General features: G+C 43.7%; 1 protein-coding gene across 1 annotated transcript in view; it reads left to right on the top strand.

Annotated features, from left to right (window-relative positions):
- Positions 1-16,443, top strand: part of LOC126252120 (arylsulfatase I-like) — a 240,442-nt gene extending 223,999 nt beyond the window's left edge. Inside the window, exon 15 of the mRNA XM_049952985.1 lies at positions 15,925-16,443. Coding sequence (XP_049808942.1) covers positions 15,925-16,400 — 476 coding nt within the window. The 3' untranslated portion in view covers positions 16,401-16,443. The remainder of the gene's footprint in view (positions 1-15,924) is intronic.
- Positions 16,444-20,656: the final 4,213 nt, after the last annotated feature.

The following is a 20,656-nucleotide window of genomic DNA, read 5'->3' as shown; positions in this document are numbered from 1 at the left end:
AGCACAATGCACCTAATAAGAAAAACGCATGTTTTTTGAGGTGTTTGGATACTTTTGATCACATAGTGTAATTCCGTCTTTGTCTCCTTAAAGGAATTCTTAAATAAACATCAATTCAACACGTCCAGTGCCAAAGAGAACTAGCGCTCACGATCCTTACACAGTGTATTTAAAACAAACATGATTTACATGTTCATAACGGCGTTAGAAGTACCATTATTATGCCACTGGCGCGAAACCTGAATAGACATCATCTTTCAGAAGTAGAAACACGCCCCTAAACTTCGGTTTATGTAGCCCAACTCCACCTCTGCGTTGCGATATTTCTTTTCCGACCGTGTGTATAAATGCACTTATATTTTCGTAAGAGAACAGAACTCATTCCAACATTTCCCCTCTTCCCACAACCCTCTTATTTAGAAGATAGTATAAAAATTGCTCACGCAGTTAAAAATCAATTGTCTGGTATTAATTTTGTTTTTCAATTTTTAGTTTCTATTCCCTCGCCCAAAACTTAATCATATAGTTCTTTAATTAACATTGTTACTGATACACCATACGCTACGAATATATATATCTTCCCATTTACCGTTATTTAATCATTGTCCGCAGCTCGTGGTCGTGTGGTAGGCTTCCGGCGCCCGGGTTCCCGGGTTCGATTCCCGGCGGGGTCAGGGATTTTCTCTGCCTCGTGATGACTGGGTGTTGTGTGATGTCCTTAGGTTAGTTAGGTTTAAGTAGTTCTAAGTTATAGGGGACTGATGACCATAGAGGTTAAGTCCCATAGTGCTCAGAGCCATTTGATCCATTTAATCGTTATTACTACACTTATTGTTATCGTCAATATTACTACGCTGACGCGCAGCTTAGCATTCAATCAAAACGTCTAACAACTTCAAAAATGTTAAAAAACTATATCTGATACGTAAGCAAAGAGAGTAGGTATAAAGTAAACAAACAAAAAACTTAAAGATGGAAAAAGTCTCTCTTGATCTCTACCCTCTTCTGTAGACCTAGCTTGCCCATCTAAGTATACTTGCCTTGGATTCTGCAACATCTGGTTCGTTATTTATCTACATGACTTCCACCTTCTTTCTTCTTCACACTTCTCCTTCCTCACAAATCGGTCAGGCATCTCCCACAACATCTTACTCTTAAAAACCTTTACCTCTCTGTCTGTATACTTCTCTATTGTCCATTTTGTGGCACCAGGTAGTAACACTGGACTCATTATTGTTTTATGCATCTGTTATTCGATTCCTTCAGAAAACTGTTTCATGATATTAATTTCCTGAGTAGCAATGACTCTCTGGATGCAGCTTTAATCACCGCTTCTGTTTATCGTTTGTCATAATTTCTGTTGATTAGTGCAAATCCCTGATATTTAAACTCATCTCGTTCTTCAAGCACTTGGTTATAAATCCTCAGGGCATCCCGTCTTTTCCTGTTATAATACCTTTCTGCCCTCATGAATTACGTTTTCTTGTCACTTACCTTTAACGAAGTTCTTGCCAGATTTTCAGCCGTTATTGCTACATCATCAGTTAAAGGGAGCTAGATTAATTTTTGGTCCGTTCAAAACTCTGTCTTCCTCGTCTATTTCTCTATTATTATGCTGTATAAGAGGGATGATATTCGATATTCTTGCCTGGCTCCTGTTTCTATCTCAGTATACCTTTCAAACCGTCTTGTGTATATCTGTACAACATCTGTAATCTTCATTTCTACTCAGAAATTCCACATTTTCTTAGGTATCTCTGTTTATATTGTCTTAAATAAATTGCCATTGTTTGGTTGTCTTCTCACTATTATGATATGGCTTTTTAGTGCGAGCATCAGATGATTGGTGCATTAAATTTTCATAAATGCCATGTATTTCACATCTGTTTTAAATATGGTTCCAATCTTTTCTGGAGAATCTTCACCAATTGGTGAGATGCCTCTACCATTCCTGCACTATGATTCATCGTCCGTGAAAGACTCACCTGTCGTTCTGTCTTCATTCCACATGTTTGTAACAAGATTCCTTATAGTCTTCTCAAGTCCTCCACCTCCATTTCTAGGTACTTCCATGGTAATTTCTTCTCTCTGGAGCTTTGTTTCTCTGTAAATGTTTTTATTGCGTCAACTGTCTGTCGTCGGTGCAACTGAGTGATCTACGTTCAAATGTTTTCGTCGTTCCGCCTTTTCTGATCTTCCTTCTTCGCCGTTTAAACGCTTCTCCTAGTAAAAGGGAATACACGCCCCGTACCAGCCCAGATAACGATCTTACCTCAAGATTACTGATAAGGACATCTGTTGCTTGGTTACACACTTGGCGCTCCTTGCTATTCCGACTCCTTGCCCCATGGGGAAGAAAAAAACAGGAAACAATCAACAGGAGTCACACACGTGATTGTGTCCCGTGAGACAAAAATGGTGGGAACCTATACCCTCCCCTCTGAACCAATGAAGCACATACACCACATCCACAACTTCATCTTTTGTCTGTGGGACATTTGTGTGGGATGGGTTACTCTGTAGCTGCACAGAGTTGGGAAATGATGTGCTCATTTGTTTATAACAATATTACATTAAGTCACATCACTTGAGTTCTATTTCATAACGTGAATATTACGTGCCACCAGCAGACATCGATACGTAAGTATTCTCGTTTTTATGTAAACACATCAAAAATAGTTTTGCATCACCCCGGTTCCCGGAACTTCTGAAGATAAACGTTAACTGCGGATATTTTATCACAATACAGTCCCTTTGATAGTATCTGAAATGTCACTAAACTCGCCCAAAGATGTAAAAAACCATGCATGAGCAGCGCCTATTAGACAGAGGGGGTCCGACAGCCGATCAGCTCCAGTCATTCCACCAGGAAGGAGGTACACGACTCGTGTTGTCTGTAGTTCAACCATGCCTAGACAGTCAATACCGCGGTTCGATCGCGTCCGCATTGTTACTTTGTGCCAGGAACAGCTCTCAACAAGGGAAGTGTCCAGGGGTCTCGGAGTGATCCAGAGCGATGTTGTTCGGACAGGGAGGAGATACAGAGAGACAAGAACTGTCGATGACAAGCCTCGCTCAGGCCGCCCAACGGCTATTACTGCAGTGGATGACCGCTACCTATGGACTGTGGCTCGGAGGAACCCTGTCAGCAACGCCACCATGTTGAATAATGCTTTTCGTGCAGCCACTGGACGTAGTGTTACGGCTCAAACTGTGCGCAATAGGCTACGTGATGCGTAACTTCACTCCCTACGTCCACGGCGAGTTCCATCTTTCCAACCACGACACCATGCAGTGCGGCACAGATGGGCCCAACAACATGCCGAATGGACGGCTCAGTATTGGCATCACGTTCTCCTCACCGATGGGTGTCTCATATGCTTTCAACCAGACAATCGTCGGAGACGTGTTTGGAGGCAACCCAGTCAGGCTGAAAGCCTTGGACATACTGTCCAGCGAGTGCAGCAAGGTTAAGGTTCCCCGCTGGTTTGGGGTGGCATTTTGTGGGGCTGACGTACGTCGCTGGGGGTCATGGAAGGCGCCGTAACGGCTGTACGATACCTGAATACCATCCTCAGACTGACAGTGCAACCATATTGGCAGTATATTGCCGAGGCCTTTGTTTTCATGGACGACAAGTCCAGTACCCATCGTGTACTTCTTGTGAATGACTTCCTTTCTGGGTAACAACATAGCTCGACTAGAGTGGCCAGCTTGTTCTCCAGACATGAACGCTATCGAACATGCCTGGGATAGTTTGAAAAGGGCTGTTTATGGACGACATGACGCGCTAACCACTCTGAGGTATCTACGCCGAATCTCCGTTGAGGAGTTGGACAACCTAGACCAACAGTGCCTTGAAGAACTTGTGGATAGTATGCCACGACGAAAAGAGGCATGCATCAACGCAAGAGCAATAAGAGGGACAGAAATGTTCTTTATGTTTATCTCTATTCTAATTTTCTGTACAGGTTCCGGAACTCTCGAAACCGAGTTGATAGAAAACATATTATGTTATATTTCCCATATTTTTCATAGTTCCCCAAATGTTACATATTTTCTACTATTTTCACTCACTGGGCCATATGGACAGCTAGTATGTCTTTGCTTAGAACAAAATGCGTTACTCTAGGGCTACCTGTTTGTAAGAATATTACGTGGCAGTAGCAGAGATCTCACCTCGATATATATGTGAGTACTCTTAGATTTAGGTATTTTTCAATACTTCTCGTGTTTTCTCCAACTTTACGTATTGTGTCCAATTATGTAACGACTTCGTGACGCTCTCCCAGGCAATACCAATGCAGAATTAGATATCACAGACGCTGAGGCACATCTCCCCAACTGGGAGCACCATGAAGCATAGGAAGGGGCAGAGTCTGTTTGTTAATAACAACATACGTCACATGAAGACTATTTGACTAACATTTCGAGGCACTAGGACATGTTACTTCTAGGCCGTTATGTAATTACCCTCCACAGTTTTTCTCACTGTACTCAGTTATGCGAGTTATGTGTCAATACTGCATCGCATTGTGTCACAACATCAAGTCACGTCTGTCGATGTCATGAAATTGTTAGCCTTGGCCCCCATTTATTATTGGTGTATGACGTCAAAGTATTAGAAACGAACACGTTGGTATAAACAGTGATATAGAAAATTCTACAAGCCATGATATTATATAAGAATTATCATACTACATTACTAAGTTATGTGAAGTCGTAGTTACTATTCTCATACCTCCAACCAACGATACTGTATATGTAACACACCTATAGTAGTTACTATTCTCATACCTCCAACCAACTATATTGTATATGTAGCATAACTATATGGAGAGAAAATCATGTCGTCGCTAGAGGGTACACCATCCCCATCAAATTCCGACGTGTGCATGTGTAGTTGCGAACGCTGATGACTGCGGACACAGCGCCCAGCAATTACAGGGAAATTTGCGGTTGGTGCATAACATTGACGAACAAGATATCAGCCACCAACTGTGATAACGGCAGACGCATCCCAAGGCGTTGGAGGAAATATCAAAGACTGATACTCATACAAATTAAGAGGTTCTCCTTACCTGGATTCACTGGATAATACCGACACGGTACGGAACTTCTTGTACTATCGTGGCCATCAGGTACCGAATGAGAAAGATCCCCGTGTCTAACACTACGCCAGCCTATCTCCAAAGGCGTGGTAGAGAAATCTCGAAAATGCATGTGTAATCACTTCGCACATAGCAGCTGTTACAAACAACGCTCAGTCGTCCCGGAAAGGGTGTACCGCAACAGCAAAAACTGTTGCAAATTGTTGACCCCTTTATGCATAAACAGTTTAAGCGCCAAACACAACCCTCCCCACTGTCCTTTCAATTGCAGCAACCAGAAACATATTCCCTTCCTTTACCCTCCAACCGTTATGCCTATGATCTAATGTCATAATAAAATAAACCTGGAAGTATGAGCGACATTACTCTAAACATTGTATGGTACGTAATTTGGACTGATCCACAGAATTTCAAAGACACACGCAGGACACCTGACACATTACTGTATTTGCTACGAAAACTTTCGTTGCATTATTAGTGAGAATCCCTCAGACGTGAGAGGAACTGGTGCAACAGACGTATCTGCCACCCACCTCCGCAACATGTTTATTTTTTATTTTTATTACTTTGTCATCAGTCTTTTGTCTAGTTTATTACGGTCCGTCACGAATTCCTTTCCTGTGCCAAGCTCTTCATCTCACAGTAGCACTTGCAACCTACATTCTTAGTTACGTGTTGGATCTATTCCAATCTCTGTCTTCTCTACAGTTTTTACCCTCTACAGTTCCTTGTAGTACCCTGGAAGTCATTCCCTGATGCCTTAACAAATGTCCCATCATCTTGTCCCTCCTCCTTGTCGGTGTTTTCCATATATTCCTTTCCTCCCTGCTTCTGCGCAGTACCTCCTCATTTGTTAACTTACCAGACCACCTAATTCTCAACATTCGTCTGCAGCGCCACATTTCGGATACATCGGCTTTTGTTCTATTCCGGTTTTCACACACTCCATGTTTCACTACCACGGAATGATGTGCCCAAACTTAGATTCTCAGAAATTTCTTCCAAATGTTAAGGCTTATATATATGATACGTACATTTGATAGATACTGCTAGACTTGTCTTGATGAGGAATGCCTGTTTTGCCAGTGCTTTGCTGCTCTGCCTTTTAAAGACGTCTGCTTTTTATGTCCTCCACGTTCCATCCGTCGTGGGTTATTTTGCCGCGTAGGTAGCAAAATTCCGAAACTTCATCTACTTCGTGATCAGCAATCCTGATGGAGAATTTCCCGCAGTTCTCATTTCTGCTACTTCCAATTACTTTCGTTTTTCTTAGACTTACTCTATATCCATATTCTACACTCATAAGGCTGTTAATTCCGTTCAGCTGATCCTGTAATTCTTCTGCACTTCCGCTAAGGATAGCATTGTCATCAACAGATTTATCATTGATGTCCTTTCACCCAGAATTTTAATTCCATTCCTTGATTTCCAATACTGCTTCTTCGATGCATGAATTGAACAGTACGGCTGAAAGACTACATTCATGTATTACTACCTTTGTAATACGAGCATTTCGATGTTAGTCTTCCTTTCTTATTATTCCCTCTTGGCTCTAGTGGATGTTGTATATTATACCTCCTCTCCCTATGACTTACCCATATGTTCCTCAGAATTTAAAACATTTGTCATCATTTGACATAGACGAATGATTTTTCCAGGTCCACAAATAATAAGAACGGGTCTTGATTTTTGTGTAGTCTTGCTTCCATTATTAACCACAACGACACAACTACATCTCTGGTGCCTCTACCTTTTCTAAAGACAAATTGATCGTCATCTAGCACATCCTCATTTTATTCTGTTCTTCTGTATATTATTCTTGTCGGTAGCTTCGATGCATGAGTTGTTAATCTTCCTGTGCGATAATTCTCGCAAGTATCACCTCTTGCAATCTTCGTAATTGTGTATATATGTTTGTATCTGGAAGAAAAGCTAAGCTACCAAGTACAATTCTAGGACTACTGTAGGAGAAATTTGCCAGACGTGTAACTCTAGCAACATTACGGCACTATAAGACACGTGAACAGGTATGGAAACAAACATATACGATTTTACCACACAAAAACGAGGTAGAGAAACTGTTACAGATTCGTAGATAGACTCTCAGTCGCCACGATACTGTGAAGAGTTACGTTGGAGATCAAGCAAGGTATGCCGGTAGGTGTATCCTCGAAGGAGCAATTACCAACATTATTAAAAAATTGCAAACAACACACACACACACACACACACACACACACACACACACACACACAATGACTGTCGGAAAAAATGGTAGCAGGTACCTGATAACTGTGCAGTTAGCACCATGTTTATGAAAATAAGCTGTGTGCGCTGTCGAGCTAGGATCGAGACTCCTGTAAAGGCCACTGTGAGCCTGCAGAGAGCCGTGAAACACCCCTCTCCCGCACGTCCCAGAGGAAGGGCCGTCTCACTTGCTCCAAGTAACCGCGGCAAAAATCATACCGAAACTGACAGATGACGAGAGTCACCGAATAAAGGTGCATAATTCTTTTCCAACTGGTTTTGTCTTGTCATTAGCACCATCACTGTCACAGTGCGATAGGTGAAACAGTAGCTGAGGATCGCACAGCTGCCGCCGGTATCACCGGAAGCTGCGGACTGATAAAGACGACAGAGTGTACCGCTTAGCAGAGACCCTTAACAGCCAGAGGAACAAAATCTGAACTAAAACTAATTGGGATTACACTACTGTGAGTTGCTGTGATATTAACAAGAATCAATCCATACTTGCGCTCATTAGGACAGTATCAGCTGATGTTGGGATGTTAACATTCTACCACGAATCCACCTCTCACATGCACTATGTGATCAAAAGTATCCGGACACCCCAAAAATTATACGTTTTTCATATTAGGTGCTTTGCGCTGCCACCTACTGCCAGATACGCCATACCAGCCACGTCAGTAGTCATTAGACACCGTGAGAGAGCGGAATGGGGCGTTCCGCGGTGCTCACGGACTTCAAATATGGCCAGGTGATTGGGTGTCATACTTCTGTAATCGGGATTTCCACACTCCTAAACATCCTTAGGTCCACTGTTTCCCATGTGATAGTGAATTGCAAACGTGAAGGGGCACATACAGCACAATAGCGTGCAGGCCGACCTCGTCTGCTGACTGACAGAGACCGCCGGCAGTTGAAGAGGTTCGTAATGTGTAATAGGCAGGCATCTATCCAGGAATTCCATAACGGCATCAGGATCCACTGTGAGTAGTATGACAATAAGGCGGGAGGTGAGAAATCTTGGATTTCATGATCGAGAGGCTGCTCATAATACACGCATCACGCTGTCAAATGCCAAACGACGCCTTGCTTGGTGTAAGGAGCGTAAACATTGGACTATTTAACAGTGGAAAAACGTTGTGTGGAGTGACGAATCACGGTAGACAACGAGGCGATACGATGGCAGGGTGTGGGTATGGCAAGTGCCCGGTGAACGTCATCTGCCAGCATTTGTAGTTCCAACAGTAAAATTCAGAGGCAGTGGTGTTACGGTATGGTCGTGTTTGTCTTGGAGGGGCTTGCACTGCTTGTCGTTTTGCGTGACACTATCACAGCACAGGCCTACATTGATGTTTAAAGCACCTTCTTGCTTGAAAAGCAATTCGAGGATGGCGATTGTATCTTTCAACACAATCGAGCACCTGTTCATTATGCACGGTCTGTGGCGGAGTAGTTACACGACAATAACATCCCGGTAATCGACTGGCCTGCACAGAGTCCCGAACTGAATCCTATAAAACACCTTGGGGATATTTTGGAACACCGACTTCGTGTCAGGTCTCACCGACCGACATCGGTATCTCTCCTCAATGCAGCACACCGTGAAGAATGGGCTGCCATTCCCCAAGAAACCTTCCAGCGAGTGATTGAACGTACGCCTGCGAGAGTGGAAGCTGTCATCAAGCAACCCTAACGGTGACCAACACCATTCTGATTTCCAGCATTGCCGATGGAGGGCGCCACGAACTTGTAAGTCATTTTCAGCCAGGTGTCCGGACACTTTTGATCACATAGTGTATCGTTAGAACTCCGGCAACACGATGACGTTGATAACGAAGCATAAATCAGGAGCCTATTACTTCTTAGATTAACGGTTGCCAAGTCTATATGTACAGTGACATTTGATAAGTTCGATAGTACTGGGATAAAACGCTCAGAATCAAAAGGCAGCTACTTCGGTCATGTTAGCTATTGTGAAAGGGCTCAGGAAAAAACAAAAAATACAAAATAAAATCATTGCTACTGCAATGTGGGCAGCGTCCCATTACTATCGGATGTATCACAAGACAGTTTTATAGACCATTATAGCCCCTGACTGTGTGATTTTAAGTAGAGTGTCACCGTATTACATTCTAACATTACCGAATAATCCTTTAAAACTATAGTCTTCCATAACACGTGCACATCCAGCTAAAAAATATAAGATATATTCAAAATCAGGATCCATAAACAGGAAAGTCAACACGATCGATTCCATCTGAGCTAGTGTTAATTACCCGCAGTAGACAAACTGCGGAATGATCTCGGTCATTTTAATAGATCTGCTCGACCTGTAGGCCTCTCCCATACGTATCAGGAAGGCATAATTTATTTTATACGGCAACCAACCAACCCTCTACACCAGATATGTGGTTCTTCTTTGCATTCTTAGGTTTGCTTTCACTGGAATTTTCCATACTGCTTTGCTTATGACGATGTATCACAAGACAGTTTTATAAAACATTATAGGCCCTTTTCGCATTGGGAGAGGGGGGAAAAATATGTTGCTAAAGCATACTAATTTACTTACGACAAATATCCAGCAGTGTTCCGAAAAGTAAATCTGTTTTGCACGCAATAATATCTCAAATAATTTACAACCGGTTGCCTACGACGGGAGGATTTCGCAGAATGGTAGATACATCTGTCGTCGATATGGATGAAAGCGGAATCAGCACTGGCATCACGATTTCATTCCCCACGAAAACACTCCATCGAAAAAAAACAATTCGTTAAAAAACATTGAAATTTACATGTACCATCAATAGGGTTATGAAATTAGACAAACACCAAGCAATAGTATTAGGAGCTAAGCTAAGTCATATAGATAAAAAATATGATATTCTTGTCGCCAACAGAGATCCTTTTCGTATCCATCATCAGCAAACGTCGCATGGTTTGCCTATATTTTCGGCAGTATGAAATCAATGTGTTTCGATTCTGAAATGATACCACTTTACGCCAAAACCAACTATTTTTCACGGTTCCAAATACACATATCTTGCAAATAGTACGTATTGGGTTAGAGACTTCCACACCATTCGCAATAAAATAACTTTATAGTTCCCTCATATACACGTAGAACTAATCAAAGGATAGCAAATACGTCCTATCTCTGTAGAATGTCCTATCGTTCCACTAGTAATGCGATTGTGCTATCAGAGGCCCTCCTGTATCTACTGGTCACAACTCCTCCTTTCGGTCGATTACGTCTGTGTAAAGACTTTTCTTCCTTTTCTTCTAAGTACATCTGTAACGCCATATCACTTATTCTGTATAAGTAACATCAAAATTCATGTATATACACACAGGGGTTTCTCTGCAGCTGGACAACATTAGGAAATGTGCTCATTTGTTTATAACAATATTACATTAAGTCACGTCACTTGAGTTCTACTTCTTAAGGTCAATATTACATGACACCAGCAGACATCGAAATCGGACATAGACGTAAGTATTCTCGTTTTTATATACATACATCAAAAATAGTTTTGCATCACCCTCGTTCCCGGCACTCCTGAAGACAGACGTTGACTGTGGATATTGTATCACAGATATAGTCCCTTTGGCTGTTCAGAGGTGTCACTAAGCCCGCCCAAAGATGTAAAAAACCATGCATGAACAGCGCCTATTAGACAGAGGGGTGTCCGACAGCCGATCAGTTCCAGTCACTCCACCAGGAAGGAGGTACACAGCTCGTGTTGTGTGTAGTTCAACCATGCCTAGACGGTCAATACCGCGATTCGATAGCGTCCGCATTGTTACTTTGTGCCAGGGAGGGCTATTAACAAGGTAGGAGTCCAGGCGTCTCGGAGTGAATCAAAGCGATGTTGTTCGGACATGGAGGAGATACAGAGAGACACGAACTGTCAGTGACATGCCTCGCTCAGGCCGCCCAACGGCTACCACTGCAGTGGTTGACCGCTACCTATGGAATGTGGCTCGGAGGAACCCTGACAGCAACGCCACCATGTTGAATAATGCTTTTCGTGCAGCCAGTCGTGTTAAAACTCAAACTGTGCGCAGTAGGCTGAATGATGCGCAATATCACTCCCAGCGTCCATGGTGAGGTCCATCTTTGCAACCACGACACCATGCAGCGCAGTACAGATGAGCCCAACAACATGCCGGATGGATCGCTCAGGACTGGCGTCACGTTCTCTTCACCGATGAGTGTCTCATATGCCTTCACCAGACAATCGATGGAGAAGTGGTTGGAGGCAACCCGGTAAGGCTGAACGCCACACAATCGAGCGAGTGCAGCAAGGTGGAGGTTTCCTGATGTTTTCGGGGGATTATGTGGGCTGACGAACGCTGCTGATGGTCATGGAACAGGCCGTAACGGCTGTACAATACGTAAATGCCATCCTGTGATCGATAGTGCAACCATACCGGTAGCATATTGCCGTGAAATTCGTCTTCATGGACGACAATTGGCGTCCCCATAGTGCACATCTTGTGACGGACTTCCTTCAGGATAACACCATCGCTTGACTAGAGTGGCCTACATGTTCTCCAGACATGAACGCTGCCGAACATGCCTGGGATAGTTTGAAAAGGGCTGTTTATGGACGACGTTAACCACCAACCACTCTGGGAGATCTACGCCGAATCACCGTTAAGGAGTGGGACAACATGGATCAACAGTGCCTTGATGAACATGTGGATAGTAAGCCACGACGAATACAGGCGTACATCAATGCAAGAGGACGTGCTGCTGCGTATACCGGTACCGGTGTGTACAGCAATCTGGACCACCACCTCTGGTCTCGTTGTATGGTGGTACAACAGGCAAAGTGCGGATTTCAGGAGCAGTAAGAAGGACGGAAACGATGTTTATGTTTCTTTCTATTCCAATTTTTTGTACAGGTTCCGGAACTCTCGGGACCGAGGTGATACAAAACTTTTCTTAATTTGTGTAGAATTACCTATAGCGTCACTATCTCTACCAATATATTCGTTTCTAACAGTATGACATCACACACTAGCATTGAGACATAAATCGGGACAACCGCGACTACGTCATGATATCGACACTACGCGATGCGGTGTGGTGTTAAGTTGCGGCGCAGAGTCCACACATAACTAGCATCATAGTGTACAGTGAAAAAAATGTGGCAAATACGTTAAACTGACGGAAAGTACATAACAGCCTAGCAGCTGGGTCTGCTGGTGCCTCGTAATATTAATCAGAGAGTCCTCAAATGGTTGTTATTAACAAACAGTCTCGGCATCTCCCTATCCTTCAGGGTGCCCCCAGATGGCGAGATGTGCCTCAGTGACAATGATATCTAATTCTGCATTGCCGGCCGCTGTGGCCGAGTGGTAGTACGCGCTTCAGTCCGGAACCGCGCTGCTGCTACAGTCGCAGGTTTGAATCCTGCCTCAGGCATGGATGTGTGAGATGTCCTTAGTTAGGTTAAAGTAGTTCTAAGTCTAGGGGAGACTGATGACCTCAGATGTTAAGTCACGTAGTGCTTGGAGCCATTTTTGAATGCTGCATTGCAATTGTTTGGGAGAGCATGTTGACGTCGGCGCGACGCCGGAAACAGTCTTGCGAGATTGAGCAAAATAGGTAAAATTGTGAAAAATATGTAAAATTGGGCAAATTACGGAAAATATGGAAAAATAATCGGAACAGCGTACTTTTACATATGTATGTAGTGAGGTCTCTGCCGTTGCCACGTAGGACTGTTATTAACAGACAGACCAGGAGAAACGAATTATGTTATAAAGAAATAGTGAAACCTGCTCCCTTCAGCCCAGAATGCCTCCAGTCATAAAAAAAGAAATTCGTGTAAAATATGTAAAATTGAGGAAACGACGAAAAATATGGAAAATACGTAAAAATGAGAGCACTAGCGTATCTGATTGTGACATCTGCTAGTGTGACGTGGTTTAAATCAAGTGACTTCATTTAACGAGAAATAAAAATCTCCCAATTCTGTGCAGCTGCAAGGTAACCTCTGAACGCAAGTGTTCCAGTGGTAGAAGGAAGTGTGAAAAGGGTGCACTTTCCTCACTGGTCCAGAGTGGATGGAGGGGGCTCCTACTACTTCTATTTCTCGTGACACAACAGCGACGGTGATTCTCCTTGATCAGTTGCGCTGGATCCCAACTGTGTGACTCGACATCGGATGTGCTTACCAGTAACCTTGATATAAGACCGGTCCTGTACTCATTCCTACTGACGTACTGCATCTAAATTTCGGTACATTTTGTTTTTCGAAAACTGTATTGCATTTTTTATCTTTAATAGCGTACATCCGTAGTAGAACTTCTACGGTTAAGAACCTCATTTAGCTGAAAAAGTGTCTCGTATTCGCTGCTGTTAGCGATAGCATTTGTGTAAGAAAAACCTACTCTCGTGGCCAAAGTCAAGAGAAACGTAACTAATACTGTTTATCCTCGACATCGTTTGGTGTGTATATGTGAGTCAGTTTGGGACATAGGACGACTACTCTTGGATAGGCCTTATCGTATCAGTAGATGCCGTACACTGCAGATAGTTAGCTGTTACCAAAGTTCGAAAGAAAGAAACATTCTCGTCATGTACAACGAATGAACTGGTAGCCGTCTCACTTTTTATAAAATTTCCAGCTGGTCATCCAACCAAATACCTACTGACATTGCCTGACCTCTCATTGGGTGTATTACAATACGATTCTGAAAGGTCACGACAATGGCACCTTATTAAAAACAAAATTGAAGATAAATGATATTAGCTTTATTCATTTCTAACGGTATTCATGGAAGTGGCGAGATTGGACTCAGCAAAGGTTGGGAATTTGTATGGGGGCTGATAACCGCGCAGTTGAGCGCCCCACAAACCAAACTTCATCATAATCATCATCTAACGGTTTGCTTGGAAACAATATACCAAGTGAAAGTTTATAAAGAAACCAAATTCGGTAATGGAAGGTTTGTTTTATAGCTGATCCAAAGTTTGATGACACGCGTCTCTGGATGCTTATCGTTAAGGGATGTGGACAACTGAAGAGTGCCATCCGCGCCTTTACGCACCCAATGGCGGATCGCACATGTAGCAACCATCGGTTACGTCTGGCACAAAAGTTGATTGACCGAAATTCCACTCAGTTCAATCTGCGACAGTTTTCGTCACTGTTGCTTCGTGTTTGGCAGACAACTATTGTGGGACAAACGCGAAACAAGTTCCCCATTTAGTCAAATATGTAAGAGCTAATGGGGACGGACGTGCACGTTCGTACCTGCCTACCTCACGGAAACGTTGAGAACCTGATTGCGTCACTACAGGTGAAGCCCTGCCGCAGAATGGATCCATAGCTGTATTGCTGACAGCCTGCACGCTGTAAGTTGTCGGCAGAAAATTCTGTATAATTGGCTGAGGAAGTGTGCCCTTTCTCCACGCACAATAGTGAGTCTTGGTATATTTCTAACTGTTCGGACAGGGGCGACTGACATAGTGTTGTGTACATAGTTCTGTGTAGTCAGCGCGTACACCACTTTCCACTAGAGCGCGCCCCGCTAAACACAACAGCGCAGGCGCAGCGCTCGTCCGTCTCCGCACTACGAGATGGCGCTGCCTTAGAGATGGACCAAATTATTCTTCCGACGATCCGCGTATTAATATGTAACGCAGCCAATGAGATTGTTGCTAACGTAGAACCTTTTCTCCTCACGGATCACACTCGCGCAGTGATACCTGAACGCTCGAGGTATTATAAGAGTGTACAGAGCTTCGATTAGTCAATCTGCATTAGTCTGTACGACTCTGCATTAGTCTGCATTTGTCTGCACCAGTCTGTACCAGTCTGCATTAGCCTGTACCAATCTATAGTCGAGTTTCAGTCTACACCTAATAAGATTATCATATTCCTGTACATAGCCATGAAGAGAAATGTATAGACACTTTGTCAAGTATCATAGATATGTGAACATAAGACTAACGTACCAAGACCAAAGGAACTTCAGATTGTCAGTTGTAAACAGCATCCAGAATCAAGTTACGTAATGTCAATGTTTTCTATTATTTTAATAAATGTGTGTGAAAATTAATCAAGTTCTGTTTAGAGTTGGTCACCGTCAATCTGCTGCTCTAAACGTCCAAGTGGCATTTCTATAGTCTGACCTAACGGCACAAGATAAACACGCCACGATAAGACCACGAGACATATTGCTGACACTCGCCTACTTCGTTAGAGCGACAAGTCAAATAATCTGATGGTGTGTGTACCGAAGGTCTTACAGTACGCACACCACACATAGTTATCGCATGCTGGCGTAGCTTGCGTGTCATTGTAACCTATACCTGTCAAAAAAGTGGTGAAAATTTCTTGCTTTGTGTTCAAGTATTTCTGACGCTCACGCAGCCAGTGCCTACATTGTCTAACAACTAACACGTGGAGCCTCAGTAAGAAATTCAATTAATAATACTTAATTTTATTGATACGCATTCCTTTGGATACCAGCACTGTCGATCCACCGCACTTCAGTAGAGCCTTCCACAACTCCTTTAACAGATGGGTGTTTTATGTTCATAAAACAGGAGTCCAGAACAACGCCGCTGGTGCTGGCTACCTGGGCGCAAGTGGCGCGGAGATAAACCGCTCCACGCCGGCCTACGGCCCTGAGCAGGTGTTGGCCAGCCCGGCCGGTCAGGCTGTGTCCAGTGTGCTGGGAGGGTCCACCTCTCCCGAGGACATGCTGCGGCTGCGCACCCAGGCCACCGCGTCCTGCCCGGACCGTCCGCAAACGCCACTCTGTGAGCTTCTGAACACCTCTGACGTCTGCGTCTACAACATCACCCAGGACCCCTGCGAGGCCGGAGACGTGGAGGTTCCAGAGGAAGTCCTCAGCATGCTGCTCGAGAGGCTCGAGGAATTCTGGCAGCAGTTGACGCCCCAGGAGGAGTCCAACAGCCACCCAGACATAGCGGACCCTGCGCGCTGGAATTACACCTGGGTGCCGTGGACCACGTGCAACGCTGACAGCTCCCACACCTTCTGCAATGTCGTAGACTGAGATCTAAGGATGCTACATGATGCACTACAAACTATTATCAGGCTTGTGGTGATTACTAATAAAATCAACATTGTAAATTTCTCACTTGTTTGACGTTTTGCCTACCTCCCATTCCTAAACCATTACATATGGAAATATTTCTATACGTGTTCCTTGCACTTGCAGCGCAAGATTGGCACTTGCTGGCCGCAGTTGGAATTAAATTTTCTCCTGTGTGAATCCGACCTGCATTATCACCGTAGCATATCTACCAAAATTCGCTCATATATTACAATTACAGTCCACACTGGACCTATGGGAGTAGATGCGCTTTGATTATAACAGCCAGTACTCGGGGCCGGCAGAGGTGGCCGAGCGGTTCTAGGCGCTACAGTCTGGAACCGCGCGACCGCTGCGGTCCCAGGTTCGAATCCTACCTCGGGCATGGAGGTGTGTGACGTCCTTAGGTTAGATAGGTTTAAGTAGTTCTGAGTTCTAGGGGACTGATGACCTCGGCAGTTAAGTCCCATAGTGCTCAGAGCCATTTGAGCCAACCAGTACTCGGTAACAGCAGGTTCATTTTACAGTTATGATTAACATTACACTCAAGTGCACAACACTTTGTATTTGTTTTATTTTGTCATTGCATCGTCTGTAATAAATAAAGATTATGAAAGCAGTTGTCATCGGAATGTCATTACCTCTCGCCTCTACCGAGATGGCGCTTTTCCTTCATCCAGCCCAAACGTCTGCTGGGTGCTGCAACCATTCAGGAAGGACCGTATATCACGAATGCCCCATGTAGTAGTTCTGTACATCATCTATTATCTTTTGGATTCTCTTCAACAGAGTCATGTTTTACAGACAACGTGTATGCAATGTAGATGACATACATGAGGAGCTTAGTCACTAGCACCTAGATTTCGATAGCGATCATTTGGACTTGTCTGATGTTTTACTGTTCAGTGATGTTGCCCTTCAGGTGCTGCAACTTTAGACCACTCTGGGTCATAAGTTAGGATTTCCTTGACATCAACGAAATAACGTAAGATACTGCTAAATGTTTGCACAAAAACTTGTCCCAGCTCAGTGAATAGCAGTATTTCTCCGTGAAACACAGTGTGAGCGTGGTAAAAATTACTGTTATGTAGAGCGAGCCGCAGACCGTAGTGTGAAGCAGTCGCCCTCCGTTTCAGGCGGTGGCGCCGCTGTGGCAATCGCAGCCTCGGAGTCTCCCTCTGGTAGGAAAGGGGAAGTGTTGCCTGTTCACCCGCATTTAAGGGGCGCTATGAGATCGCTAGGCGGCGGGTCTGGTCAGTTCGTCAGCCGTGTCAGTGTGGGGCAGTCAGTGTCTGTCGTCCGGAGTGCTAGTATGTGTTAGGCCGCCAGTCTGTCCGAGTTTGTTCCGGCAATGGTCATTGGCGGTTCGATCGATCGGTTTGTCGGTCGCGCACACGGGCACAAAATGACTTGTCCGTCTTGAGCGTCGGCGCATGTGAGGTCGCCACGTCAGTCCAGTGGCCCGTGCCGTATACCGAGGAGTAGTGGCATCGCGGCCGACAAGAGAGCAACAGGAGTCAACCAACGACATCGGTCTGGCCGGCGTGAGCTGCGACGTCGTGAGACGGGAGATCGGCGCCCCATCCTGCGTCCGTTGAAGCGGCTGGCAGCGGACAGTTCGGGCGAGCGTTTTGGGCGTGCTGTGCCAGGTCTTCGCCAGACATCGCAGTTTATTAAAAGTCGTGATATGTTCTACTTGTGTTCTTGGCCAGTCTCTCGTCGCCAGCTTGCTCTCCTGTCTTTCGTCCGCATTTGTTAGGCAGTTAGTGTCTGTCTGTCCGTCTGCCGTACGTTAATAAATGCCTCTGTGGCCAGGGTGGCCGAGCGGTTCTAGGCGCTACAGTCTGGAACCGCGCGACCACTACGGTAGCAGGTTCGAATCCTGCCTCGGGCATGGGTGTGTGTGATGCCCTTAGGTTAGTTAGGTTTAATTAGTTCTAAGTTCTAGGGGACTGATGACCTCGGAAGTTAAGTCCCATAGTGCTCAGAGCGATAAATGCCTCTGTCATGTTTGGCGGATTCAGTGTTAACTAATTTACTGCTTAAGGTGTAAATGCCAATTCCTGAAATATGTTTTTATCTTGCCTATCACCTTGCGAGGCGGTATATGTGTAATGTAGAGCATGTTTGAACATTTTATGTAAGACTGCATTTCATGTGTTTTTATTTATATGGTCATTTTAGTATATGAAGTTGCCACCCTTCCACCGTAAGAGTTTTCTTTTAAAAGGAAGTTGCACTTTCGGTGGCAAGTAATTTCTTTAATGTGAGTGTTTTGTATCATTTCCATCCCTCCTACTGGGTGCATATGTGTGTGAAATATTATGGGACTTACCTGCTAAGGTCATCAGTACAAAATCTTACACACTACTTAACCTGAATTACCCTAAGGACAAACACACACACCCATGCCCGAGGGAGGTTCGAACCTCCTCCGGGACCAGCCGCACAGTCCATGACTGCAGCGCCTAAGAGCGGGGTGCATAGTTTTTGCGTTTGTGTGAGTTGTTAAAAGTAATCTGGTGTGTTGCAGATTTACACCAGTGTAGTCTTTCAGAGATTGTTGTGAGCGGTCGTGACTACGGCCGTGTTAAAAGGCAGCGGCAAAGTTTCAGCCCGGAAGCTCATATTGTGAAAAAAAAAAGGTTATTTCTGCCTCTGAATAATTGTAACTTGATATTTAGAGGGTGCTTTCTGATTATAATTTTTAAATCTGTTTTTTTTAAAGAAAGGGTTTTTAGGAATAAAATTTCCATTTGTAGAAAGAAATTGGTTTTCATCAGTAATCCACTGGCAACTACTTCCACGCTCACATATTGTGATCAAATGTGTTAAAGTTCTTGATGAATTGCTAGCAAATACAGTAAATTCCATAAGAAAAGATTTTGAAAGTAAATCCACGGTTCAAGTGTTCGAGTCTCAGTCCCGCCTACAATCTTAACCTGCCATTAAGTATCGCTTAATAAAAGTTCCAGATTCGACTCAATGACAATTTCTGAACATGGCTCAAAATGAACTTCTTACTGTTCTTACTTTCCTTGACAGCAACCTGCTCCTTCACTGCGCTGTTTCTATTCACCTCGAGTAACTGAATTCTGAAAATTGGTTAGTGCGGTAAATTTGATATGTAACAATTAATACGAAATACATACAAAGTAACCTAAAATTTGCTTTATCTTATTCTTGGAAAATGAAATAAATGGAGATAACGCATAATCGAGCGGATTAATATCTATTAATGCACTTCATGAAAATAGAGGTTTGCTCCAAGGCTCCGTTTCCACCTTGGTATTTCAGTGCTTTCTGTAATATTTCATGAAGTTTATTTCCATTAGATACACCATATATATACTCCTTCAGCCTTTCGGCTTTCCCTTGTTTGCTTAATACTGGCTTGTCTTCTGAGCTTATGATATAGATTTTTCTCTTTTTTTCCAAACGTTTCTTTGATTTTCCTATAGGCGGGTTCTGTCTTCCACTTTGCCTTACGAGGGAGTAACAACAATTTCCAAGAGTAGCTCTGTAACATGCAGGTTGCCAACCTGATAGTCAATGGAAGGCAGGATTCGGTTACGATTGTGGACAGGGCCGTAATCAGTTACTAATGGATGCCTTTTACAGTTACACACAATTTATTTTAAACCATTAATTCCAGACTCTACAATAAGTAAAAATACCGCACGTTATTAATAGAGGAGTAAACAACTGTGTAAATAATAGTGTTTCCAGTGACTTACAATTTAGCAAATCACAATTAAGTACAGATACAGCAGATAATGTTTTAAAAGCAAGCCACCGAGATGTGGGCAGGAGGCCTCACACGCCAGGATTGGCAATAAATTAATAATTGTTTAAAACTCGCTGGAACTTACAAATTAGGTATTGAAATATTAAAGGTGAGTCATCACAAACACAGCAGAAGGCATCAGACCTCAGGAATGGCAGCAAATAAGGTTGTAAGGCTTACTTCTAAAATACAAATATCAAATTAGAATTTTAAGGCAAATGACTGCAATCACGGCTGAAGGCTTTACACCCCGGGAACGGCAATAATACAAAAAAATTTAGAAACCTGATGTAAAACAGCAACTGACCACCAAACGGGTGAAATAAGATGATGGTAAACTTTGTAAGACAACCCTTAGCATCCACTGAACACTAAACCGTTAGATTTATTCCAGAAGGCGACCAGAACTAGTAACTAGGCATATAGAACC

Source organism: Schistocerca nitens, chromosome 4, assembly GCF_023898315.1.
Source record: "Schistocerca nitens isolate TAMUIC-IGC-003100 chromosome 4, iqSchNite1.1, whole genome shotgun sequence".
Classification (NCBI taxonomy): domain Eukaryota; kingdom Metazoa; phylum Arthropoda; class Insecta; order Orthoptera; family Acrididae; genus Schistocerca; species Schistocerca nitens.
This window is presented reverse-complemented; position numbering and strand designations above follow the sequence as displayed.